This window comes from Sorex araneus, chromosome X (assembly GCF_027595985.1).
Source record: "Sorex araneus isolate mSorAra2 chromosome X, mSorAra2.pri, whole genome shotgun sequence".
Classification (NCBI taxonomy): Eukaryota; Metazoa; Chordata; class Mammalia; order Eulipotyphla; family Soricidae; genus Sorex; species Sorex araneus.
In genome coordinates, this window is record NC_073313.1 from 358468819 (window position 1) to 358495364 (window position 26546).

Here is a 26546-nt window from a genome sequence, read left to right on the forward strand (position 1 = left end):
GAGTCAGAGGCTGTGTGCTGCTTGAAGTAGGAAGATGCAGAATTTGGGGAGCAATAGAGGGGGCCCAGGAAACCCCCCCCAGTCCCTAGTCCAGCATCCTGGACCCCTGTCACCTATTCACTGACCTTCGGGCGCCCCACCGGGGCAAGGACTGAAGCTCTTCTCAGGATTAATTCAGTGCATGGACTCCCTGGCCTGAAAACATCCCCCCGGCCCCACCAACACACACACACACACACACACACACACACACACACACACAGCCTTGTCCCCCACCCCCTGACCCGACCCGCTCCAGGCTCCAGTAGCACTGACAGACCCGAAGCTGTTTGGGGAGCCACGCCCCCATCCTGGCTCTCTCTCCACCCCAGCCTGTAGTCCGGGCTCTGGACCCCGCTGTCCTGGTGGCACACTGGTTCCAGCTCAGCCCACTTGTGCATGGCGGGGTCTCGCATCTGTACCGGGAGTCCTGGCTCGAATGTACCTACAGGGGACAGCATCTGAGGGAGGGAGGGCACCGGGAGGTGTGGAGCCGTCTGCGTCCAGTCCTGCACGTTCCCCAGGACCTGCCTGTGGGGGCTGCCCTGTGCCCCCCAGCCCCCCGCCCCTGCCCTCTGGCCCCTACAGAGGAGACGGCCCCCCGTGGACCCAGTGGCGGCCTGGACACCGTGCGCCGCTGTCTGGGGACCGTCTGTTTGCTGCCCCCGGAGAGGGAACCCCTCTGTTTCCTCCCTCCTGTAATTGTTACCATCTGTTTTCCTCCGTCGTGTTTGTTGATGTTTTCTTGTTTAAAAACTGAAATGAGTCAGGAAGGAAGCTGGTTTAGGGAAAAGGCGTCTGGGAGGTAGGCTCCGAGGTGGGACTGTGCGCCTCAGAGCCACCAGGGGAGAGTCTCTCCTGGAGGGCGGCAGGGTCTGTCTGCTCCTCTGGCCTGGAGGGGCGGCTCTTCCCCCAGCCCTGCTGTCCCAGCAGCCTGCGGGCCCCTGGCCCCTGGAGACCTTTCGGGGCTGTAGACAGGACTCAGGAGTCGCTGGCACGGAAGCAAAGCTGCCCCGTGCGTGCCAGGGCGGGGGGGGGGGGGGGGGGGCGTCTCTGTCCTGACACACACGTGCCCTCTAGAGGCAAAGCTGCCAAACGGGGTGCGTCTCTGGCCGTGCCAGGAAAAAGACGAGGAAGGGGCTTATTTGGGCAGCCGGGCCGGTGGATCCCGATGGGACCCCAGGGAGGCGCACCCCCAGAGGTGATAGTCAGGGGGCTTTCAGCTAGAGTTTCTGAAGGAAAACCGCCCCCCCCCCAACCCCTCTGTTTACTCCTTGTCCTTTCTTGATAACCCGCAGAGCGTCAGGGAGTCTCAGACCCCAGCAAGCCAGAGAAAACGGATGTGGGGGAAAGACTGCCTGGCCCAGCCCTCTTTTGATCTTCTCGGGGCCCCCAGGGGTTATTGAACAAGTCCCTGCTCTGCCCAGTCCTTTCCCAGCCCTGGAGACAGGGAGTACCCGCCGTCCAATAAATAAAGCCCATCTTTTATTTATTGTTGGCTTGGGGAAGCACGCCCAGTGTCGCTCAGGATTTACTCCGGGCCCTGCACTCAGGGATCACTCCTGGCATGGCTCGGGGGACTGTATGCGGTGCCAGGGGTCGAACCAGGGGTCTCCTGTGTGCAAGTGCTTTAACTTTCAGCCCCCGAAAGCTGCCTCCGGAAGGGCGTTTGTCATTCCAGTTCTGCGGACACAGGGCCAGATCCCGGGAATGCAGGAGGTGAACTGGCTCCTCAGAGTGGAGCAGGCGTCCACGGCAGCCCGGGGCTGTGCACACTGGGTGTGGGCCTCCCGCCTGGCTGGGGGCCACCAGAAGCCCCAGCTCCTGCCTCTATTGCTGCCCCCCCTCCCTGGAAACGCCCCCGGCACGGCGGGGCCCAGCCTCATGTCCCGCCGCTGACAATGACATTCTGACGAACAAGCCCAGGAAACTTCTCGGGCCTGCATAGTTAAGTGCTTTTATTAAGTGGAACAAGCTATTTCTGAACACAAGAGTGGCCAACAGCCTTAGAGGAAATTAAAATGAACCATGACAATGGAGAATTGCACAGGGGCACGCCGGATCCTCCGGAGATAAATACAACAAGCCTTTCGCCAGCATTGGGGAAGACTCGGATCATGGGGATTATGTTGTGAGCAAGGGAGAGCAGTGGAGGGGAGGGTGGGGGGAGCAAACCACCAGAAGTGGGGAGCTCAGACTGCTGGGAGGAGCAGCCACCCCTGGCCAGGTCTGGGGACACCCTTCCCTGCAACATCCGGGGTCCCAGGAGTCAAGGCAGACAGGGAGCCCCCAGGCACGAAACTACCACTCAAGCCAGCCAGCACTTTTCAGCACCTACTATGCGCGCATGCGTGCTATGTGGGGACCATGAATGTACTTGTAATACACGCCCCACCCCGAATTTGTAAATGGACTCTCTCACTAATTCCCATTTTACGATAGATAGACATGGCTTGGGGGAGATACTTAGGTTCCCATGAGGTCATGAGGATGGACCTCCACAATGGAATGTATCTTTTTTGGAGGGGGGGCACCCCCAGGAGTGTTCAGGGGTTATTCCTGGCTCTGTGTTCAGGAATCCCTCCCGGCTAGTGCTCCGGGGGCCAGATGAAGTGCCGGGACTCGAACCTGGGCAGGCAGTGTGCAAGGCAAGTGCTGTACCCACAGTCTCTTCACCTGTGAGGTCGCTCTGGCCCCAAGGAGTGTGCGTCTTTGTCAGAGGGAGGGACCAGGCCACCTGAGCCTGTCTCTGTGCCAGCACGAGGACACGGCGAGAAAGAGACCTGGCTGGGCCCGGGCAGCAGCCGTGCAAGGCCGGGCCGGGCTGCTGGCTCCAAGCGGACGTTGATGTCACGCCACCAGTGCAGTTTGGCACAGCCTGTGCTGACTAACGCAGGCCGGACACTCGGACCGGGGTACACACCCACACCTCTGCCTCGGCAGACTTCCGGCCAAAGCGGGCGTTGCAAACTGACACGGTCAGGTTCAGTGGACAGCAGCAGTGGACGGCTATGATTCAAGGGTGACGGGGGGGGAGGGGGGCAATAATCTGTGCAGCCCCCAAAGCCAGGGGTCCCCAGTGCCAGTACTCTGGGAGATAAAGGAATGAATGAGTGAATGAATGCACTGCCATGAGCCAGGGCACACGGCTGGGTGCAGAGTGGGGCCTGCTCACACAGCGCCCTGAGTGGACAGTGGGCGGGCTCCCCTCTTCCGCCCAAGGGTTGCCAGCAAACAGCCACAGGACCGCCGTGCCCTGGGTGGGCCTGGCCCCCGGCTGCACTGGCCCCCTGTGGAGCCTTCCACAGCTCTGGCCACCCCAGCCCCCTCGCCCTCCCCTCCTGTCTCCCTGTCTGTCCACCCCAGGGCCTCTTCCGCCCCTCCACCTCCTCTTAAAAACCTCACCGCTCCCCCTGCGTGGTCCCCTCCGGTGCATTTAGCTGGGCTCTCTCTGCCCGGCAGATGTTCCAGCGCTTGAGAGATGGGCTGGCGCTGAGCACTGCCAGGTCCTTTAAAGCACCACTTAAACCACCTCAGTGCTGCCCTCCGGGTGCGGCCCTCCCTCAGGACCTGCCCGGCCCTGCTCCGCTCTCTTTCCCAACAGCCTGTGCCAGCAGAAAGCAGAGTGAGAGCTGCGGGGAGCCAAAAAGGAGGCAGACCGAATCCGCCCTTGCATGCTTCTGGAATATTCCATAGTAGCATCCCGGCAGGCTTCCGCCTGGGACCCACACGGCCATGCTGACTTAACTCCGCAAGTTCCCATGGCCAGACTGTTGCAGCTCCGTCCACTGTGTGTGTGTGTGGGGGGGGGGGCAGTGCTCGTTTGTGCCTCGTTGCTTGTTTCTTGGTCCAGTCTGACCCTGAAGTGGCCCTGCCGTGGTCCCTCCCACTGTGAGGTCTCCAGTGGGGTCGCTGAACAGATCTGTGTCGGGACCAGTTTGCTGGCTGGCAGAGTGAAACTTGGTTCACTTGAAGAAGTCAGAGGCTCACAGCAGAGAGTTCCGGAGCTGGGAGCTGTTCCCTTGCACAAGTGAGCCAGCCCAGGGCGTCCTCTGCCAAGGCCCACAACTCCGGAAGAGGACGCAGGGCTTTTCCCAGGAGAGTCCGGGCCCCAGGACTACACAAGGACTTAGAACACCCTCCGGTCACGAGTCCAAATCTCTGGTGCCCCCACATGTGCTGAGCTCAGTCCCGGAAACTCTGCTGTCTGCATTCCCTGGCACCACAAGTGATTTTTGGCTGCCCCTTCACCCGGGTGTGTGCCAGCACAACAAAGGGGCACGACCCCCAGGGAACACTGAAGCTAAACAGTTGGGCAAGCATAACCATGCTGCCAAACCCCGCGCCAGGCTGTTTCACTCAGGGCACTCCGAGGGGGCAGGCAGCCGAAAACCTCCAGAACTCAACATCCGCCGTGCCCAAGGCTGCTGTCCACACACTTGGGCCAAGCCTCACCCATGAGCGAACCTATTCCTGGACCGTGCAGCCCCCATTCACAGCCGCACAACGTGATACTTCATACCAAATACCTTACCCATACTCCAAGAGTAGCGCACCACACTTGATGTGGTACAAGGTATGAGGCCACCAATCTTAGAGGGAAATTTTTTTTCACAGATATATATATATATATACACATTTTATACATATATATGTATCACTGTTGTCATGTTGTTCATCCATTTGCTTGAGCGGACACAAGTAACGTCTCCATTTGTCCTAGCCCTGAGATTTTAGCAGCCTTTCTTTACTCATCCTTCCCAACAGTGCTGTATTAGAGGCTCTTCAGAGTCAGGGGAATGGGACCCATCATTGTTACTGTTTGTTTCTCTTTTAATACACCACAGGGAGCTTACCAGGCTCTCCTATGTAGGCAGGAAACTCTCGGTAGCTTGCCAGGTTCTCCGAGAGGGAAAACTAGGCTATAAGATGTCCAAAATATATTATTTTGGTTCTGATCTGGGATTCGGATGCAAACATCTGAAAAATGGTGGTGGGGAGGTGTCATGATGGTGGGATTGGTGTTTGAATATTAAATGTAATCAAGTACTGTGAACTACTGTATAAAATTTTTAAAATTAAAAAAAAAAGAATTGGGCAAGCACCAGGACTATGAAGTACGTGTGTGTGCGGGTGTGTGCATATGGGGGTGCATGAGTATGTGCATATTTGTGTGTGCGTGTGGGGTATGTGTGCATGTGTGTGCATGCATGTGTGTGTGCATGTGTGTGTGTGCACACGCGAACACACGCACACACTGCAATGAGCCCCAGCAGTATGGAATCCTCGCTGTGTTCTTGGTTAAGGGTGGGAGCCCTGGGAGGGGGGCACGCATGCTGGCACAGCAGCTGAAAGACCCCAACACTGCGTTTGGGCATTTGGGCTCCTCAGCCCTACATGCGACCCAGGGCATGTGGCCTCGCCCAAGGGGCTGCCCCTTGCCTGTCACGGCAGCCACTGCAGCGACCTTGAGGAAGGACAGGGAGCAGGTGTCAGGTGCCAGTCGGAGAAGGGCCCCAGGGAGTCCCGCTGGCCTGGCCGGAAGGGCCCCCTCTGGGGTTTCTCTTGGTTCTCAGGGTTCTGCCGTCCGAGGGGCTCAGGCCGAGGGGGGATTCTGGAAAGATCGAGGAGGAAGGATGTCTAGGTAGAAGGCCAAGCCCACCCCGGCCGGGTCACCTGCTGCAGAATCCACCAGGGGCTCCCAGAGGCCAGGCCAGGTGAGCCACTCCGGGCTCAGCCGGCTCTCTGCTCGCCTCATTCCCGGAGTCGGTGGTGGGGCCTGCAGGTGACCCTGGGCCGTCCCAGACGGGGTGGGCCAGGGCTGTCTGGACTCACTGCCCCCGCATAAGCTTTCAGAAATGCCCTGTGGGAGAGTCCAGGGCGCCGAGCCCAGCCCAGCTGCGGCAGGGGCAGCAGGACGGAGCTGAGTCCTGTGCTGGAGGGGACCGGGCCACGGCTGCGGGAGCCACCACGGCCCCGGAAGTGGGGGGCGATGAAAGAGCGGGGCCGCCGTGTCCTGGCCGCCGGCGGGCCGGCATCACAAGCGTCCACCAGGGCCAGCCCGCCCTCACCTCTCGGCGGAATGAAAGGGCCGCTGCCGGGAGAGGTGAGCGGGGCCCCGCGCCGGCCGCTTTCTTCTCCGAGACTTTCATTCGCGCCGGCGCTTTCCTGTGTGTGTGTTTCTCGGTGATCTGAGTTCAAAGTCCCTTTGAAAGTGCTGTGGGTTTTGTAATGGATGAAAAGTTACCTGGAAATGGGACTAAGAAGTTTTCACTTGAAATTTGTGAGAGGCAAGTTGAAAGCTTTGGACTGGAAGGTTCTGCCAGGTTTGGGGGGGGGGAGCAGTTCTGTTGGGTTCCGCTCGCCGCCCCCCGCCCCACGCTGTTTCTTTTGTCCACAAGGCCTGCCCCAGCGGGAGGGGCTTTGGAGAAGGGGCTGTGGGGCTGGACAGCCCCAGGCCAGACCGTCCGTGGGAGAGGCCAGCAGCAGCCGCCCGCGGGCTCTGGTGTTGGGAGTGGGACGCGCACGTCTAGTGGCCCCCAGAATGCTCCAGGGAGCCGGGTTCTAGCCAGACAGTGGGTGTCGCACCAGCACGTCCGAGGGGCCTGGCGGGCGCCCAGGGGACATGGCCACGGTGTGGACCATGAGCACCACAGGAGGAGTCCCCACCCCGTTTTCTGGGCACCGTGAGAAAGCATTGTTAGAGGGAGGGAGGGGCATTTGGGGAAGAGGACCGAGAGGCTGGGTGTGGCCGAGAGGACATAGAAGGGGTGAAGGGACTCCTCGGTGGGGGAGCCCCAGAGTCCCTCAGGAGGCGGGTGGGCACCCAGACGGAGGAGTCACAACCACCATGTTCAGGGCCCCGGGGGAAGCCGGGGCCAGGTCAGAGATGGGGAAGGAGCAGCCAGGCCCTGTGGATGCCACGTGCGCTGATGGAGAACTGCGGGGTAGTCCGGGGCGGCTGGGAAGCCCAGGGGGTCAGTCTCCCCAAGTCCAGCCTGTTGCCGGGTTCAGAGCAGGAAGCCCCCCACCTGCAGCACTTGGTGGGAGGGGGAGCCCCTGGCCCTGTGACCCCACATACATGCCACCATGGAGCCAACGCTCTGTGTCAGGAGAACCGCGGCCTGGGAACATTCCTGCCATCGGGGGCGCTCCCACCCAACCCTGCAGGGCAGCAAGAGTCTGGTGGGAGGTCCGGGCTCTGTCCTACACTGCCCTGTGCCTGGCGTCGCTGGAGCAGCCCCTGGGCCCTGGCAGTGAGCATGAGAGGTCAGAGAGGCGGGCGGGTTCCACTGAGTCTGTGATGAGCCAGGGGGGCGGGGGGGGGGGGCTGGGCACCGCGGCTGGGGGCGGGGGCCAGCGTCTCTCCAAGACCTGCACCCCCTTCTTCCTGCCTGGCTTCGCCCCTCCCTGTCCCATCCTCCACGCCCCCTCCAGAGCTCCCCCAGGGGGCGTGCGGGCATCGGAGACGACATCCTATTCCATAATATGATTGGAATTCGAGTCTATATTTAACATGACAAGATGGAAATTAAAATTTGAATAAAGAATTGCCTTTCTGTAAGTTGCTCCGAAAGCAGTCATTTAGCAGCAAATTGGTAGAGAAAGGTAAGCGCTGGTCTTTTAAACGTCTCTTCCCCCCCCCACCCCTCCTCACACCGCCCACCCCCCCCCCCGCCCCTGCTCCGGAGCATCTCAATTTAACACATCATCAGGTCACATCATTAGAAATTTCACTGGACTGGACTCATGACAGGGCTTGGTAGAGGGCAGGGGCTACAGAGGGTCGCAACCTGGGTCCAGGAGGGGGGTCAGAGAGGGCAGCCTTGCTCATGAGGGTCCCCTGGCCCCTCTAGGGTGTCCACCAACCCCGAGTGTGGGTCTGGCACCCGGTGCCCCCCTCAGATGAGAATGACAGACCCTGAATGCCAGCCAGAGCCCAGAGAGGCAGGGCTGAGGGGCACGGAGTCCATGTCTGACCCCAGGTGTGACCCCATGTGTGACCCCCAGGCCACAGTGCACACATCCCTGAAGACAGACAAGTCCCGGCGGCTCCGTGCTCACACAGGTCCCTAGAGCCTGAATGTCTGGATTCTTCTTTTGCCCACAGTGGGCTCCCTGGAGCACCCACCCTGCCCACAGGGGTGTCCCTCAGCCTCTGGAGCTCCGGGGTTGCCGTCTTCACTCCCCGCATATGCTTCTCATATGCACCCAGCCCAGAGGGTCATAGAGGTGGGTGAGACGCCAGCTCTGTGACCTTGAAACCAGCACCCTTAGTGATGATCTGCCAGCCCTGAGGCCAAAAGCCAGACCTGACCCATAAGCTCTCCTCCAAGGACCTCAGGTGCAGAGGAACAGTGCAGGGACCTCGACTGCAAGCATGTGGTCACGAGTTCAAGCCTCTGGTGCCCCACATGTGCTACCACCTCCTGGTGTTTCTGCTCTTAGAGCTCGGAGTCCTATAAGCTGGGGAAAGAAAGTGTGCAGGCACCACAGCCAGGCATGTGTGCAAACCCCAGTCCTTGAAAAGCTAAAAGAAGGGGAAGGAGGGGGAGGAGGAAATGTTTTAAACAAATCAAAGCCCAACAAAACAGCTAGCTCCTCCTGAACCCGAATGTCCATCATTAGGATACAGTTCCCGTAAGGAACAATTGCTAACCAGCTCCGCCTCTGTCTTCGAGGTGCCTGGAAATCCCCACGATACACACACCACACATGGACACACACACTTATACACACACACACACACACACACACACACACACACAGGACAAAGGTGCTGCACAGTACCCAAGGTTTGCTGCAAGAAGATTCTGTGCCTTGCAGCATGAAAGGAGAGAGCGGGAGAGGGCTCTCCTCCCCCCAGCCCAGCCGCTTTCTCGTACGTAGAACTCAGGGGGCTGGAGTACGCACCTGGCATGCACGAGGCCCCAGGATCGGTCCCCAGCACTGCGGTGCAGCCCTGGTGACCCCCAGCACGGCGCAGTCTGTACATTCAGCCGTTTTCCCAGAAGACCGGCCTTATCTCCAGGAGGGCCCCCGGGCCCCTGAGCTCCCCCTGGGCGCTGCCTTCCCCGCAAGAGCACTTGCTGCTCGCAGCATTCCCGACGGACACCGCAGACAGCCTGCGACCCGACAGCGCGCAGGCTGGCAGCAGTCGGGGGCTGGAATCGAGGGCCTGAGCACCTAGGAGAGTTCCAAAACACCCCAGTCGGAGGGCGAAGTGAGGGTCCAGGCCGTGGCCTCTCGAGACACACACACACACACACACACACACACACACACACATGCACGCACACGATGACACAGCATACATACACACACATATGCACGCACACACTAACGCAGACCACACACACGCACACACACGCTAACACAGACACAGACTCATACACATACACAAACACACACACGCTGACACAGACACACACGCTAACATAGACACAGACAGACTCATACACACACACACACACACACGCTCGACAGCGCCCTGCAGCAGCTGCTGGAAGGGCCTCCCCACGCTCTCTGTCCTCTTCCCGGGATGCTGATGCAGAAGGAAAGGCCTGCAGTTCCTCCAGGGCCCTGCACACCAGCGCAGGAGAGAGGTGCTGCAGCGCCCCCTCCTGGCCGCACTGGGGCCTCCACATTCTAGCTTCAGCCTCCAAAGGATGCCGAGTGCCTTGGGACGCGGGCTTCTTCTGCCAACACTGTCTGTGACGGTGGGGAGTGTCTGTGGGGGTGAGGGTGGCACAGCTGTGGTCTGGGCCCCCCCTCGAGGTGCAGCCAGGGCACCCTGGAAAGCTATTCAGAGAACAGGAGCCGCCGTACAGTTTTCTGAGCACAAAAATTGGCTTGACCTTGGTGCCCCCAGCACCCCCTGTGCCCATCCCGGGGCGGCCATCAGACAGACGTGGGGCAGGACCTCTGCCAAGGAAGCGCGTTGCTGAGGCCCTCTTTCCCCAGAGTTGCTCTTTGGCTTTGTTTACTGCTCTGTTTGCATCTGAAACGCAGTCCCGGGAAGAAAGTGTGACCCATTGCAATTAGCTCCCAGCCCAGGGTCCTGACCAGACGTGCCCTTCTCACCCATCAGGGCCCCTACCCCGTGCACAGCTGCTCGCCAGGCAAGCGCATTCGGCATCTGAGCCCCGCAAAGTGCCGCCCCCTCCCCAGCTGGCCTGGTGCGGAGCCAGGAGCGTCCCTCTCAGCAAGGCCAGGGCGGGAGGGAGGCGGTGCTGCCTCTCCAGGGGCTACTGCAGAAGCTTCCGCAGAAGTTAGGAGGGGCCAGGGCGCTGGCCAGAGCACTGGAGCACATGCTTACAAGGGGGCGCCCCGGGTGCCTCCCCAAGCACTGGAGGCCCAGGCCTGAGCAGCACCACCTCCCGGGCCTTGCACTGAGCTACTGACCCCTTGGGCCAAGAATTGCTGGTGGAGCCCCTGGGTCAGAACACCGCTCGGGAGACTCAAAAAACATGCAAGCAGTAAATAAAAAGTGCCTCCATCTCAGTGGGAGAGGGGTCCGAGGCTCCTCTCCCCGTCTGTGGCCATCCCTAGTAAGCAGCCCTCTCTGCCTCCACCCTACTCCTCCTTCACCTCCAGTCTGGACTAAGGCTGTACCCTGCAGGGCTGTGATTACTCAACGTCTGAGAGACCCTCCCTTCCCGCCATCCATCTGGGTTTGCCAACGGGGTTCCTGAATTGTATCTATTTTTGCTTCTTAGAAATCACAGTAACAGCTATCACAGAAAAAAAATGGGTGGAATGTAGATGAGAGAATCAAAGTTGCCCATAATCCCCTTGGTCGTGACCACGGCCACCTGATAGCGTTTTGGATTCCTACCTCTGCTCCTGATGTCTCCCCAGCCTGTTTTTGTGGGTCTTTTGTGTGTGCCTGCTGACTCTGCCTTCTTTGGGTCCAAGTAGAGTGGGAACACTGGGTTAGTGTGTCTGGAATTTTAACTGAGTGTGATTTTTCATGACTGTGTAATATTCCACCTTAAGCTTGTAATTGCAGTTCAGACCCTACTTAATCCCTCCTGACCCTGAATATAAAGTAATGAGGGCCTGGAACAGAAGTTGCCTCCTCCCTGCAGCCAGTAGTCCAGGGTCCTATGAAGGTGCCCCCTGCCCACCAGCCCTGGGGACAATATGGCAGCTGTCTTGTGTGAGCTTCATTCTCTCCCTAGCCCCGCGACCTCACGCCTCATCCACGCTTACTGTTTTATCTCTGAAGCACTGCCTTACTCTGACACAAGGTCACCACAGCCCTGCCAGTGCTTCCTTGGTACACCCAAAATGATGCCGGTGATGGGGGAGTGACCCAGGACTGGCTTCTCGCCCCACACTGGCCTTTGTGGTCTTGGGGGAGAGAGTAATGGGGGGAGGCCAGGGAGACACCAGGGTGGCTGCTGGGAGAGGCAGGAGCTGAGTGGCCGGACAGACCGCATCTCTGCCTCTGCCCCCTGGGCTGAGGGTGCAGCTTGGGGGTGAGCCCAGGGCAGCGACCTGGACAGGGACACTCACCTCCCGCTCTGCTTCTCCCCAGGCCCCCGGCATCTCCAAAGCGGACAATCCGGCCCAGGGACTCACCACCAGCATCCGGTGGGGACAGACGCCCATCAACCAGTCCACGCCCTGGGACACGGAGGAGCCGCCCTCTAAGCAGATGCGGGAGAGCGACAACCCAGGTGGGTGTCCCGGGCAGGTGCCACCATCGTCAGGGCCGGTGCAAACAGCCAGGCCTCAGTCCTCGGACCCGTGGCAGATTCCTCAGTGTCCCCCCCAATGTGGAGAATGCGTGCCCGCTGCCCTGTGAGAACTGGCACGTTCCATTCTCCAGAAGTGGGGTCCACCACTTCCCACAGCACCCCAGGCCCCTGGGGGCCTCCCGGGGCCTCAGACCATTCCCTGCCCATCAGCCGCAGCCTGGGGGCCCAGCCTCTGGCTCTCCTAAGTGAAGGGCTCTGAGTGGACCCCAGCACCCCACCCCTGGAACCCCAGCGGCCTCACCCCACACACACCTGCATGCCACCGGGAGACAGTGACTTCCAGGGTCAGTGAGTTGGTTTCCAGAGCGGAAGGAAGGACCCGGTGTATCTGGAATACGTCTCACGGCCCCGCCAGAGTTCCCTGTCCACGCCGCTTCTGACATTCAGAGAGCCGGGGGCGGGGCGGGAGGGCTGGGGGGGAGGGAGGAGGTCCGTCTGGCAGATAGACAGGATGCACGTCCCACCCACCCCCAGCTCTGTGCTCCTGGGTGCTTGGACCCACACGTCCGTCCAGGGCTCCTTGTCTCCGACCCCTCTCCCGGGCAGGCCTGCTTTGTGCTCTGAGCCCGCAACCGTCTGTCTGTGCATGCACCCCACTGACTCTGTCCTCCCGTAAGCAGACTCGAAATCGGCGTCCCTGACGGCCGGTTTTGCATCCCCCGCTGGGGGCCAGACGCCGAGTCCTGGGGCCAGACGCCGAGTCCAGGGCCGGTCGGTGCAGTGGGTGGGTGTGGCCGCCCCCGGCCGCTGACGTCTCCTCCGTCTCCCTTGCAGGCACGGGGCCATGGGTGACCACGGTGGCCGCCGGGAGCCAGCCCGCCCTGATCGCTCACTCCTACGGCGTGGCCCAGCCTCCCACCTTCAGCCCGGCCGTGAACGTGCAGGCCCCGGTCATCGGGGTGACCCCCTCGCTGCCTCCCCACGTGGGGCCCCAGCTCCCGCTGATGCCCGGCCACTACTCGCTCCCGCAGCCGCCCGCCCAGCCGTTGAGCAGTGTGGTGGTCAACATGCCGGCTCAGGCGCTCTACGCCAGCCCGCAGCCCTTGGCCGTGTCCACCCTGCCCAGTGTGGGGCAGGTGGCCCGCCCGGGACCCAGCGCCGTGGGCAACGGCCACATGGCCGGGCCCCTGCTGCCCCCGCCTCCGGCCCAGCCATCCGCCACCCTCCCCAGCGGTGCCCCCGCCACCAACGGGCCCCCCACCACCGACTCGGCCCCCGGGCTGCAGATGCTACGTACCATCGGCGTGGGGAAGTATGAGTTCACCGATCCCGGGCACCCCAAAGGTAAGTCCCGCTGCCTCCATGTCCCCCCTCACCTCTGCGGGGGCCCCTGTGGCCACCACGGGGCCGTGGGCATAAAAGGGGGGCTCTCTGGAAAGCTGAGCCACCCGGGGCTCCTGCCTGGCCTCCCCCACCCGAGGTCGGAGCCTCTGAGGAGGCCAAGGGAAGGTATGGGGGTCCCGGGGGGAGCCCGTTAAGCGGGGCCCAGGGCCTTCTGCCTCCAGCCCACGCCCGGGCTGCTCTTAGCTCTGCCCCGGGGCACCGTGACCAGGAATCAGCCTTCCCTCTGGGCTTCCAGGGTCTCCATCTCCCACCCAGGAGAACAAGTTCAAGTTGAACTGCCTGCTTCCCTCCCTGGGAAAGGGTGCCCTCCCCGTGCCAGGCTGCGGGTGAGCCTGGGACGTCTCAGACCATCCCCAGCCCACTGATTTGGGGGTTTCTGAGACAGCTGCGAGGTCCCGGGAAAGCACCCCTCCACCCCAGACCTGCAGAGGGCCCTGAGGCAGGCCCTGGACAGCACTGCCCAGGAGGGGAGCCCCGGCCAGAGGCGAGGGCCAGGGGCACTGGCATAGGGCTGGGTCCTGGCAGCCAGGCGGGGTTGGGGATATTGCAACAGGGTCTCACTGGGCCGGACATGCCTGTCCCTGTGAGCTCCAGGCCACCGGGCCCCACTCCTGCTGGGACATGGGGTACACCATGGGGGTCCCCAGACCTCCCTTTGAAAGCAGAGAGCAGACAGTCCTGGGGGCGCCTCGGGGCTCAGATCTGCAGCCTCCCTCCAGCACCCCCAGAGATGGCATCTCAGTTCCCAGCTCTTCTCTCTTCTTCCGCTGCCCCCTGGGGCCTGTGTATCCTCCGGGCCTGTCCAGGCCTCGTTGCACACTGGCCTGCACCGGCTCTAGTGCCCAGTGGCACGGAGCTCTGACTCCCTTGGGTGGGAATCAGTGTTCCTTTCAAGTGACAAAAAAAATGAGAGAAAATGACATCTGAATTCTGGTAAACTCTTGCTGGAAGATCTTTTTTTGAATGGACTGCATTGATTTTTTTTTTTTCTTGAAGCAGTGTTTTGGTGAAGTCCCTAAAAAAAAAATAATAATAACTAGGGGCTGGAGCGATAGTACAGCAGGTGGGGCATTTGCCTTGCACACGGCCGACCCGGGTTCAATTCCCAGCATCCCATACGGTCCCGCATGCACCGCCAGGAGTGATTCCTGAGTGCAGAGCCAGGAGTAACCCCTGAGCATCGCTGGGTGTGACCCAAAAAGCAAAATAAATAATTTAATAAATAAATAAATAACACCTTGGATTGCCAAGAGCCCCCAGGGCCGGAACGGTGCAGGCTTTGTATGCTGGAAGTCTGGCTTCAACCCCCAGTACCTCGGGGTCCCCTGAGCACCCCCAGAAGCAACTCCCCAAATTCTAAGCACCATCAGCTGTAACAGTTTCAGCATTTCGAGCTAGGACGCAGGGGCCGGAGTACCCGGGAGGCTCCCCCCACGATTCCCTCACCCCCCCCACCCCCAGGAGGCTGCGGGCCGGGCTCCAGGCACCCAGCCAAGGAGTTCTGTGAGCACATGGGACCGAAGCTTCTAGACGGGCCCTTGGCACCAAGCTGGGGTCCTCCTACCCCCCAGACTTGGGCGAGAGAAGTAGAAAGACAGGCCCTGTGTGTGCCAGGCCAGGAGGCCACACAGAGCCACCCCCGAGGTTTCCGGGCAGGGGTCCAGGGCCCAAAAGCACAGGAGGGGGGAGGGGCGAGGCCCCAGATGGGCAAGGATGGAGTCGGACCAGGGGGTGGAGTGAACCAGCCGGGGACCCCCGGAACCCGTCATTTTGTTCATTTTCAAGCCAGTCTACATGTGACTGAGCTGGTGTCTCCAATGCGGGCAGGTGCTGGCATTCGTGCTGGGGACACAGAGGGGCACACACACACACACACACACACACACACACAGATACCCCTGGACTCTGGTCTGGGTGGGGTCGAGCTTGGTTGTGGTGCTGTTTTTTTTTTTTTAAGTAGTTCCTCCTTTCATTTCTAATCTTAAAAGCCTTTCTTGCTCAAGCTATAATTTGTCTGTCATCTCGCCTGTCAAACAACTTTATCTCTGTCAGAGGAGAAACCGGGTTTCTCAAATCCAAGCTTTGAGCATTGCCAAGGGAGGCTCCTATTCCTGACCAAGCCACGTGGCTCTGGATTTGGGTCACTTTTAATTTTGCCCCCAGGGACTGTACATATCTGAAGCCCAGTTGATTCCATGCTTCTGAGTGACAGACAGCTGGCTCCCAGAAGGTGCCCCGGTGACCAGGCCACGCTAGCCCAGAACCCCACTTGAAACACATACATACACACACACACACACACACACACACACACATACACACACACGCATGCACGCTCGCACGCACACACACACAGACGTGCATACACACGCATGCACATTTCCCTTTCTCCTGTGCTCTGTTTGAAACCTGGCCCGGCATTCTAATAAGACCCCCCTCCCCCCAACACCCCTGCGCTCTCGCTCATTAAAGCCCCTCCGTTCTTGCTGTACTCTCATTGGACAGAGCAGCCGGGCCTCGCGCAAGGTGGGATAATTAGGGAGCGATTCCCTCCACGAAGAATGGGGCCGGCCGGCCGGCCACCGGGATGGGCTCCCGGTATTTTTAGGCATCATTAGCGCCCTGATTTAAAATTTCACATTTTTGTTTCTCGTAATTATCTTCTGATCGACTGAGCTGAAATTTCAGTCTCGGGGCCTCTCTCGCCGGCTGCCTTTCCCAAACGGGTGTTGGGACTTTAATTTAAAACTTAACCAATTGAAAAATAAAGGTGGTGTGGAAATGCTTTTTGATTTGCAATAGGTCAAGCGATTGTCTCTCATCTGTGACGAGACGCCGGCCTGCATGCCGCGGGCTGTAATGAGTGTTATTTAAATGCATTGGGCACATATAGATTTTCTTAAGAAACATACAAGATAAATCTTTCGCTAAGAATCACTGGGGATGGGGAGCCATCGGTGGGATTTTTTTTTTTGTCTTTAGATTATATATTGAAAGCTAATTAAAATGGATTTCATGTGTGTAAAGTGATAAGGGAGAGAGAACGGATGAGTTCCGTTGGAATTCTGCTGCAAACCACACGTGCCATTTGTCTTGTGGTTGGCTTCGGAGTTGGGGGGAAGTGGCAGCCTCAGACCTCGGGACCCCTCCAAGCCCCTCGTCACTGCCCCGTGCCACACGTGCACCCGCTGCCTGCCCTGGCCTGCCTTGGCTCGGGGACGGTGGCTGGGGTCTCGAAGCCCTGCGTGAATAGGCTTGTGCTGGGGAGAGATTATTCTCTAGCTGTGTCGTCCCCTGTCTTCCCTCCCACCTGTCTTCCACTTTGGGGGCAGAGCCCAGGTGCCTCTGTCAAAGTCCCTCCTGTACTTGCCCTCAAGCCTGTGGAATCTGGAACTGAGCCTCAGTTTCCTCATCTGTGAAAGGGGCATCCCCTTGAACCTGCCTCTGAGACTTGTGGTGAGGATTAAGGGCATCAGTTGATGAAAAGCCCTTCTTGGCCTTGTGCCTGGCGCCATGAACCCCCATAGAATCCTTGACTCGGAAGAGTCTGACCACCTGTGACTGTCAGTGCCCTGAACCAGAAAGTGCGAGAATCCTGCATTCTGTGGGGGTTGGGGATTTGAAGGGGGGGATGTGTGATGCAGGCAGGGGGGACTGAGCAAGAACTGTGTAGCCCCTGCCATGAAATAAAGGCAGAAGAGATGGTGGAGGAGAGGGGTGAGGGGAGGATGGAGGAAACTTGAGGGGAAGGATGGAGGAGGGGTGAGGAGGGATGGGAGGGATGGAGAGGAGAGATGGAGGGAAGGGATGGAGAGGGAAGAAATGGAGGAGGGGTGAAGGGGAACGATGGAGAAGTGATAAGGGAGGATAGAGGAGGGATGTCAGGAAGATGGAGTGAAGGGATGGAGAGGGATGGGGAGGGACGGGGAGGGATGGAGGGTATGAGAGATGGGGAGGGATGGAGAGAAGGTATGGAAGAGGAGGGAACAAAGGAGGGAAGGAGGGGAGGGATGGGGAGAGATGTAGAGGATTGGGGAGGGCAGGGAGGAGGGCAGGGGAGGGATGAGGGGATAGAGTACGAATGGAGGCTGGGAGGTAGGAGGGATGGGAAGGGATGGAGAGGTAGGGAAGGATGGAGGGATGGAGGTGGAGGAGGGATGGCGAGTTGGAGAGGGGTGAGGAGGGGGAGGGCTGGCGAGGGTGTGCAAAGGCAGACGTTCTCCACAATGGGATCTTTAAGGAGAATACTGGGGGGTGTGCCAGTGTCCCCGTCGATGTACCCGTCATAGTTACACACACGCGTGTGCACACACACTCATACAGTCTCACACAAGCTCTTGCACACCCCCATACACGCACTCACACGTCTTCTCACACACTCGCACACTCACATACTGACCCGCACGCTCGCTTCTGCTCAGGGGTCCCTGGGTGTCCCATCCTGACCTGAGACTTGCCCGGCAGCTCCCGGAGGCCTTTTCTCTCAGCCCAGAGCCCCTGCCCCATCCTTCCCAGGGCCCCCAGCAGCCCCCTGACTCCCCTCAGAGCGGCAGCGCCAGCAGCAGCTCACTCGGTGAGGCCCTGAGCTCTCTGGTCTGGTGGGGTGAAGACCCCCTGGGGCGTACGGGCTTTGATGTGGGTAGGACACGTGGGGAGCAAGACCCCCTGGTTGGGAACTTGTGGTCAGCCCCTCTGTCTCCTAGGGAGGGGCAGGGGGGCATCTTAGCCCACCTCCATGTGCTGGCCTCAGAGGGGACGCAGCGCCCGCCAGACGGGCCAGTGAGACTCTGCCCCAGAGGTCAGGAGGAAACTCGGTGAAACCCAGCTGGGCACAGCCCGCAGGTGCCCGAGGAACGGGGTCAGGAAGGGAACAGGAAGCCCCAGAGCGTGCAGTAGAGCCAGAGAAAGCACGCTGCCCACCCGGCTTCCTGAGAAGCGATTTGATGGGAATGGCATCCGGTTGGGAAACACACATTCCCCACCTCCACCCTTCCAGAAATGCAAAAGGCAAAAATAATACAAGCCTCGAGGCGAGGAGCAGAAAACATTGTGTAAATTGCTCCCGGAAAAATATGGCCCAAAGGTGGCAATCTATTGAAATAGTTGTCATTGCCTGTTTGCTGAGCCTCCCTCCCTTTAAAAAAAAAATAACGCACCTCCTCGGCCAGGCGCAGGGACCAGGATGCTGCAGCCTCGGGGGCCGGGAGTGTGGCAGTGACCTCCCCTGATCCTCAGGGCCTCATCATTGTCATTGTCATCCCGTTGTCACAACTGTGTGAGCACGGCTGTGTCCCAGCACCTGGCGTTTGCATGTGCCTGACCCGGTGTCCTGTGTCCACTGCAGACCAGCACTTGAGCCACGGGAAGGCAGGTCTCGGGTTGCTGGAAGCCGACGCCCTAGAACGGGTGCCCACAGGGCCCTCCCCGTGGCTGGCTGTCAGCCGCTTCCCTGCGTGTCCTCAGAGAACCCTATTGTGTGCTTACACTCCCGCATCTCGTCCTCGGATTTCCTTATTTCACTCCCCCTCTTTTGCGGGCTTTTTCACTGATGCGGTGTGTCAGGGAGGGGGTGGAGTGTCACACACTCGGTTGTGATGTGCAAGAGATTGTGCAGAAATCCCAGTGACGGCTGCTGAGACGGTGCTGGGCGCATGAAGGGTGGCACCGGCGTCTGGCTCACAGCCCCCCACCTGCAGGGCTGGTGCCTTTGCCCTGAGTCCAGCCCTGGGGTCAGACTCCCACCCCGAGGCCCTCCTTTCACCTTCCCCACCTCCTTACTGGCCCGTTGCTTGTGAGGCAGGGGGCGGGGGGGGGGGGGGGGCTCGAGCCCCCAGCTCTGAATAGAAGCGTCCAGCTCAGTCCATGGAGCTGAGCACAGCTGAGCACTGACTCCCGAGCCCCGTGCTGAGCTGCGGGGTTTCCAGGGCTGGCGGCTACTCGACAGAGCCTCTCATGGATGCTGTTTCCACGCATGTCCCTGCGAACTGCACACTCTGCTCCCTGGGAACTGAGCACTGTTTTCAGAGTAATTTCTTGTGATCATTGAACCTTACTACAGGGAGCACCGTGGGGTCTGGCGAGGGGCCAAATAGCCCGGAGCTGGATGCTGGCGTGCCCTCCTCAGCACCGTCTCTTTGGATCCCACGGCTCCTCCAGCCCAGGGTCCTTCTGGCCTGCTCCCCGCCCCCAGACTCACACCAGCCTGTTGGGGGCCTTTGAAAGGGACACCTAGTGACAGGCTGGACAGAGGCCTGTCCCTGCCGTGGCCTGAGCACCAGCCCGCGGAGTCTGCTTTCCTACAGAGGTGATTTATTCGTGTGACACACGCGATCCCGCTCACACCCGCCGCACACTGGGAATGCCAAGTGCAGGGGAAGGGGACAGGCTGGCTCGTGGGCCCCTCGCTCCGGCAGCGCTGTTTTCCTGGGGGTCTTCTCCTCACTCTTCTCATCGGAGCTGAGGTGTGTGTGTGTGTGTGTGTGTGTGTGTGTGTGTGTGTGTGTGTGTGTGTGTGTTTAAGAGGAACTGAATTCCACCTCTTTAATTTTGAGGGTGTGGAGGCTACACCCGGCTCTGTGCAGGACTGGAGGGACCTATGGGGTGCTGGGGATCAAACCTGGGTGGGCCGCATGCAAGGGAAGCGCCCTCCCCTCTGTACTATATCTGGTCCCAGGACGGAGGTTGCTGAGCACGCCCTCTACTAGACCCTTCTTCCTTTCTCTGCCTCTCTGTTCCCGTCCTCTGGGCTTAGGGACTCCATCAGCCTCTCTGGTTTTGTTCCTTTGAATTTAGGGGTCGGGTGGAGCCCAGCCTAGCCTGCCCGCCCCCTCCAGCCCCTCAACACGCTCTGCTAATCCCTCCTTCTCCACGCAGCCCCAGCCATGAACGGCAGAACAGGTCACGTCCACAGTATTTAGACTTTGAGATGAGAGACTGGCTCAGGGATGTCACCTGTGACCACGAGGGCCCAGTTGTTGCCCACTCCTGTTCCCGAGGTGCCCTGGACGGTTCCCTCCCTGCTGTTCTGGAGTCTTCAACACAGGTCGCCAACCCTGTGTTGGGATGGTTGCCGATGGAAGCCACGGTGATGTGTCCAGCCTGATCCCCCTATGGCCACTCCCTCAGGTGACTGACAGCTCGCTGTCCTCGCCAGAGCTGGTCCCAGGCGTGAGGGACACTTTGGCTTACGGGGTGCCAAGTCCGGGTTTGCAGCCTGTTGTCATGGTCTGCATCAGCCCCAGAAGACAGTGGGCTGGGAGAAAGCATTGTCCAGTAAGGGACAGGAGAAGGGACAGTGACAAACTCTTTAACTCGGGGTCAGGGATACTGTCGCACGGTGGTTCCCAGAGGTGCCTGATTCATGGGCTCCCCTGTGCAGAGCCTCACCTGGTGACCAAGGACCTCGGTGTCCCTGAGCATCCCGCTGCCCCCAGAGGTCCTGCTGTACCATCTCTCTGGCCCCTGCGCTTGCTTCCTCTCCTGTGGCTGCCCTGTGAGCAGGCGCCTAGACGGGAAAGGGTGGCTGAGGGCGATGCTTACCCGGGTTGAAGGGAAAACCAGAGCGGAAGTCAGTGCTGAGCGCCCTCCCCACAGTGCTCAGAGCCACACGGGCACCTGGGAGTCTGCATTGTCACCGCCACGAGGGGATGAAGGATGGGCAAGTCCCTCCCTAGCTGTCTCGTCTCCTGGGTCTGAGATGTCTCCACAGAAACTAGGGACTCTTGGGTCTTTCACGCAACTCCCTGTGGCGTGTCGTCCAGCGAGGGTGGGTCCCAGAGCAAGCCCAGGACACCTGGGAAGCAGGTGGAGGTCGGGAGGGAGGTGGCCCCCGAGATGCCTTCCTGCCGCCTCCGCTCCCAGGCGTATGCGACCTGTCATTGGTGCAGTAAAGTTAATGGAGCCAGCCTCCCGCGAAGGCGCCAGTTCTGGGCACGGACGATACATCTTTGAAGTTAATGAGGTCTATTAATTGAGCTTATGCCCTTTTCAAGGAATGAGATTCTTGAAATCTACCAAACAGCGGCACATCCATTTAGAAGCTGTCATTGATGCCTGTGTCTTCCCTAGGGCGGCGTGTGGGGAATGGGGTCAGTCCGTCGCTGACATCTAGTCCAGCCACTACCTCCTTGGGGGGTACAGCCCATGTCATGGCCTCCACGGGCCTTGCAAAGTGCCCGAATCAGCCCATGGAGCCATAAGGACTCGGCCATCCCTGTGATACCTGTGGTCCTTGGCAAAAGATGGAGAAGCGGGGGCTGGAGCGATAGTAGAGTGGGTAGGGCATTTGCTTGCATGCGGCCAACCCGGGTTTGGTTCCCAGCATCCCATATGGTCCCCTGCGCACCACCAGGAGAAATTCCTGAGTGCAGAGCCAGGAGTAGCCCCTGTGCTTCACCGGGTGTGACCCAAAAAAGCAAAAAAAAAAAAAAAAAGGAAAGGCCTCTAGACCTGCAGCCTTGGGTCCCCGATCCTGGAAAGGGCCACCGCGGTGTTAGCAGGGAGCGTGGGCAGGTCAGCGACCCGGTTTCCTGGAGTGTAGACCTGGAGTCCGCAGACAGACTGGGGGTAAGCAAGGACCCCGGTGCTTTGGCCAGCCCCAGCTCTGTCCCGCTCAGCGCCCTGCTCTCTTCTCACCAGTCGCTGAGAGTGCGACAGGGCGACAGGGTGCTCCCAGAGGACAGAGCTGTGCGCTGGCCTCCCTCCCCGAGGCGCCTGCACGGAGGCCGTGAGGACTCAGCCTGGCTTAGGGAGCTCCTGGGGGCCCAGCAAAGGGCGCTATCAGCTCCCCCACGTGCTGCCGTCGGAGGGGGCAGGGGAAAGAGGGTCTTGTGGAGACTAGGGAAGGCCAAGGAAGAAAGGAAGGAGGTGGACCATGGTCCCACACGGCACTGCCTGGAGGCCCCAGCTGCAGGGGGCCCTGAGGGCTGGCGGGTCCCCGTGCCCTGAGGAAGTGTGGCGATGTCACGGCTGGCAAAGTCACTTGTCATCTGTGTGCTTTCCTCCACTCTGTGTGTCATGTCCCAAGGCCCCTTAGGATAATCCTGCGTCTTGGGGCTTCGTTGGTGGCCTGCCGGTAACTGAGACTTTCTCCCGGAGCTCAGCTTGTGGGGCCTCCTTGGACTCCGTCAGCCCCGGGCCTGGCGCGATACAGAAAGTCCCAGGAGGGGCTGCAGAGAGAGAGAGAGTCCAGAGGATAAGGCACTTCCCCTGCACATTGCTGGTTCGATCCCCGGCACCATATACGGTTCCCTGAGCACCGCCAGCTCTGGCCCCCGAACCCAGAAAGAATAAAACGAAAGTCTCGTGAGAGGCCCAGAGAGCCGTGAGACTTGGATGGGGGGGGGGGGAGGGCGGAGAATCCTCACCCCAGTCTCAGGCTGAGAACCACAGACCACAGCACAGTCCCACCCCCGAAACACCCCCCTCCCTGTCTTCATACTGGCCTCATCCCTGGCCCCCAAGTTTTCTGCCAGAATCAAGTAGATTCCAGACAGCTTCCGTGTGTAAACATCTAGGCTTGAGGCTGATTGCAGACAAGACTTGCTTTTTCTCTTAGCTTCTGCTCCAAGGTGGAAAAGCAAGAAGGGCCAGACAGAGATCAAGAATGGGGTCCCCAAGAATATCCCTTGCTCTCCCCTTTTTTGTTCTGCTTGTCTCTGCCAGGCCGCCCCTGCTGGCTGCTCCTGGGGTGATTCCCCACCCCCACCCCCCACCCCACTTGGGAGCACACATTTAGATTCTGAGGAGCACGCAATTGAGGCTGTAGCACGTTCAAGGGCCCCAGAACCCCGAAAGGTCACGCGCCTTTTATTTTCACCTCTTTTCACTTCCTTTCTGCTCTGATCGATTTCTGTGGGCACATAAGGAAACACAAGAGGCAAAGCCTGCAACTTCCAACGAAATAAAATATTCTGCAGTCAAACCACACACCATAAAGAAATAATTGCAGTCTGTATATATTGCTAATGGACATCTCTCAGCAATTCCCTGTCTCATAAGCTTTAAACACAGACATTAGTATAAATATGCAGAAATCCCCATTCGGGCAAATTACTCTGCATTTCTGAAAGCAGGAAGATTAACCGTGTGCTGATATCTCTGAAGGGGCTCAGCAGAGCAGAAGGAATTGGCTGGGCCTCTCGGGGAGGGGGCCTGGCTGGCCTCCCCTTGCCCTGCGCCGGCGCCACGGCCAGCACAGCCCTGGCAAGAGGGGACCCACCCGTGGCCCACCCCACCCACCGGCCATCACTTCAGTGTCCTGCTTCTGGTGCTTTCTGGGGCCCCGAGGCTCCGGCAGGGCGCGAGATAGGGAGGTGGGAGGCCTGGGGAGGGGTGAGGAGGCCAGAGACCCAGCAGGGAGCCAGTGGTCAGTCTCCCGTTCTCTGCCCGTCCCCACACTTCTGCCCGTTTTCCTCCCTTTCCCTTCCCTGCCCACTCCACTGAGGGTCCTTGAACTCCTCCCACCGCCCCAGGTCAGCACCCAGAAAGGGTCTCTGTCTCCTCGGGGCCCAGCAGCCTGAGGCGGGAGACCCCGAGAGCTGCCGTACCCGGGTCTGGGAGGGAAGCCCCTTCCTCTCAGGGCTCACCAGAGTGGACACACGAGCAGCACGGGGTTGCCGAGGCTGGGGGTGACAGTGTCTGACTATTAAAGGGAGGGATCGAGGGTCAGGCTGGGGGCCAGCAGCATCCTGACCCCAGCACCCAAAAGCCCCCTCTGGGCCCGGCACAGCCCCTCTGGCCCCTTTAAAAACACGCTTGGCTTTCCCTGCACAGAGGCCACCGGGACGGGCGGACGGGGACGCAACACACGCTGACGGGGAGAGTGGATGAATGACGAGGAGCCCAGGGCCGGGGTGCGGAGGGTTATTTCTCCGCAGCGGCAGACAGAGGAAGGAGGGCAGCCTGGGGCCTGTGCGCCCAGACTCTTCTCCGCCCGCAGACCGCCCCACCCAGCCCCGATCGACTTCATAACACCCCTGTCCACGGCCGATTTAGAGTCTGAATATCCAGGTCTCGAGACCATGGCTGGCCACCCAGTAACGGAACATCACAGAACCAAACCAGTGATGGTAGGAGGTGTGTGGCGCCCCCTGGGGTTGTGCTGCGGGCAACCGGAACAGCTCGTAGGCAGCAGGTACTCGGGGAGGTAGAGGCGGGGGGTACTCAGTGAAGCTCTTACCTTCCAGGTGCTCTCCTAAGCGTGCTACAGGGACAGATGTTTAATTCGTACAACCGGCCGGAGTGATAATACAGTGGAGAGGGCATTTCCCTTACATGTGACTGACCCAGGTTCAATCCCCAGAAACAACTAGGAGTGATCTCTGAGTGCAGCCCCACTTGGCTTGGTCCGGTAGGGCCAAAAAAAAAGAAAAAGAATCCAAATCAGATCACTTCTCACACAGCTCTGAAGCAGGTGTGGTCGGAACCCCCACTGGACAGAGGAAGAAATGGACTCAGACACGAAGGCACTTTCCAGGGGACGGCAAGGTCAGGACCAAGGGGAGGCAGAGCCTGGGTCCAGGTGTGGGCATGAGCATGCGCAGGGGATGTGCTTGTGGTCAAACCTCGAGGGGGTGGGACTCCCGCTGCCCTCCCCACCCGCCGCAGGGTCTCGGAGGTTTGGGAGCAATGAGCCCCGCAGGCCTGAGGAGGACCCGGGGTCTGTGGAGCCCCGAGCTCCCATGGGGCCTTCCTTCCACCTCTCTCCTCTTCACAGTCAGCCCCCCAGCCCACCCTGCTGGCCCACCTCACCCCTGTGTGACCTTCCTCTCCTCCTGCTCCTGCCCCTCCCCAGCCTCTCACCACTCCCCACTTCAAAGTCAGAGCAGCTTCCCAACGCTCGTCCCACCAGCCCGAGTCCTCAGGAGCCTCGTTTCTCACTGTGCTCCCCACCCTGCAGTCCCCTGGACCACTGTCCAGCAGCCTGGTCGCCTCAGCCCTGCCTGTGCCTCTGAACATCCTTCCAGACCCCAGCACCAGCCTAGGGCTGTCAAGGCACTCCTTTGGCTGCTTTTTTTTTTTCCCAAACAAGGGGCTCCCAAGACAGGGCCTGGGCAGGCGTCCAGCAGGCGGGGCGCCAGCAGGAAGAGTCTGGTACAGTCTGTCCACCCCCGCTGGGGCTCTAATCAGCCCAGCTCCCACCACCTCCACCCTCAGCCAGCACTGGCCCCGTCTCTTCAGACCCTCAAAGGAGACCCCAGAGATGAGGCAACTTCTCCAAGAGGCTTCCTTGGGGTCCCCAGAAACTGTCCAATGGCTGCCACACAGAAACTGTGTGGAATGACAGAGAACTGCGGGGACCGTCCCAGTAGGAGCTGGGTGTCACAGCTGAATGGGGAGATAACTGCCCGCCCCCCAGCGCCGACTCCAGACAGACCCGCACACACGCACACAACCTGCCCCTGCTTCCCAAGAGGTGCAGCCCCCGCCCTACTAAGCACTAGCTGGAGATTGACTTGGAGTCCCGAGCCCCAGGGGCTGGGGTAGGGGGTTCGGGTGGGGGTATAGGACTGTACAGTCCCCAGAGTAGGTTATTTATCTGGAAGGAAGTAGCTGCACCTCTCCAGTAGCGATTCCTCACTGGCCCTTGACCAGCCCTAACTCCCAGGGGAAGAAGGGAAGTGAGATCATGAATCCTGGCTCCCAAATGCCATTTGCAGGGAGCTTCAGGACCAACTGCAGCCAAAGGCTGTGGTCCAGCGTGACAGCCCCGAACAGCCCCTGGGAGCCACCGCCCTTGAGAGGTGCCAAGGTTGCTGAGCTGCCTCTGGCATCCCTGGGCAGAACTTCGAGTCTGTTGGGCTCCTCGCTGTATCCTCAGTGGTGGGCATGTGTTAGGTGCTGGTTGAACACCTGCTGAATGAATGAATGAATGAATGAATGAACGACTCTTAGTGCCCTGCTGTTGGTACTGCAACAGTGGCCCACGGAGCAGGAAGGGTGAGAGTCTGGGGGGTGGAACAGCCAGAGCAAGGGCCCAGGAGTGGCTCCTGGAGTCTGGGTGTCTGCAAGCACAAGTCACCCTAAAGAAAGCCATCTCTGTGTAGTCCCCAGCGTCTGTCAGTGAGTCCTTGCCCACCTTCTTTCTTGTCCGAGCTCATGCAGGATTTAATTTCATCATCGCCCATAGATCTAGGTACTGACTGGCTCTGGGATCGCCTCCTGCTTCTTGCAGCCCCCAGCATGCTCCTGGGCAGTAAAGCAGAGTTCCTCCTCTGTCACCTGAGGGGTCACTATCACCCGGGTGTAACTTCTGATCTCTGGGAATTCCCTTTACAGCTTCGCCTGGTATGTCTCTTTTGCCTCCCCTCCGTTCCTGAAAGCCTGAGGTTTGCTGACTCTCTCAAGCAGATCCCTCCCAGGGATCCAACAGGTTCTAGATTCAACTCTTGGGCTTTG

At 59.8% G+C, this 26546-nt stretch overlaps 1 protein-coding gene across 2 annotated transcripts in view; it reads left to right on the forward strand.

The window, feature by feature from the left end:
- Positions 1-26546, forward strand: part of KLHL29 (kelch like family member 29) — a 255641-nt gene that overhangs the window by 196739 nt on the left and 32356 nt on the right. For both annotated transcript variants that reach the window (XM_055120101.1, XM_055120102.1), the window contains exons 4-5: positions 11582-11723; positions 12579-13088. In XM_055120101.1, the coding sequence (XP_054976076.1) occupies positions 11582-11723; positions 12579-13088 (652 nt within the window). The remainder of the gene's footprint in view (positions 1-11581; positions 11724-12578; positions 13089-26546) is intronic.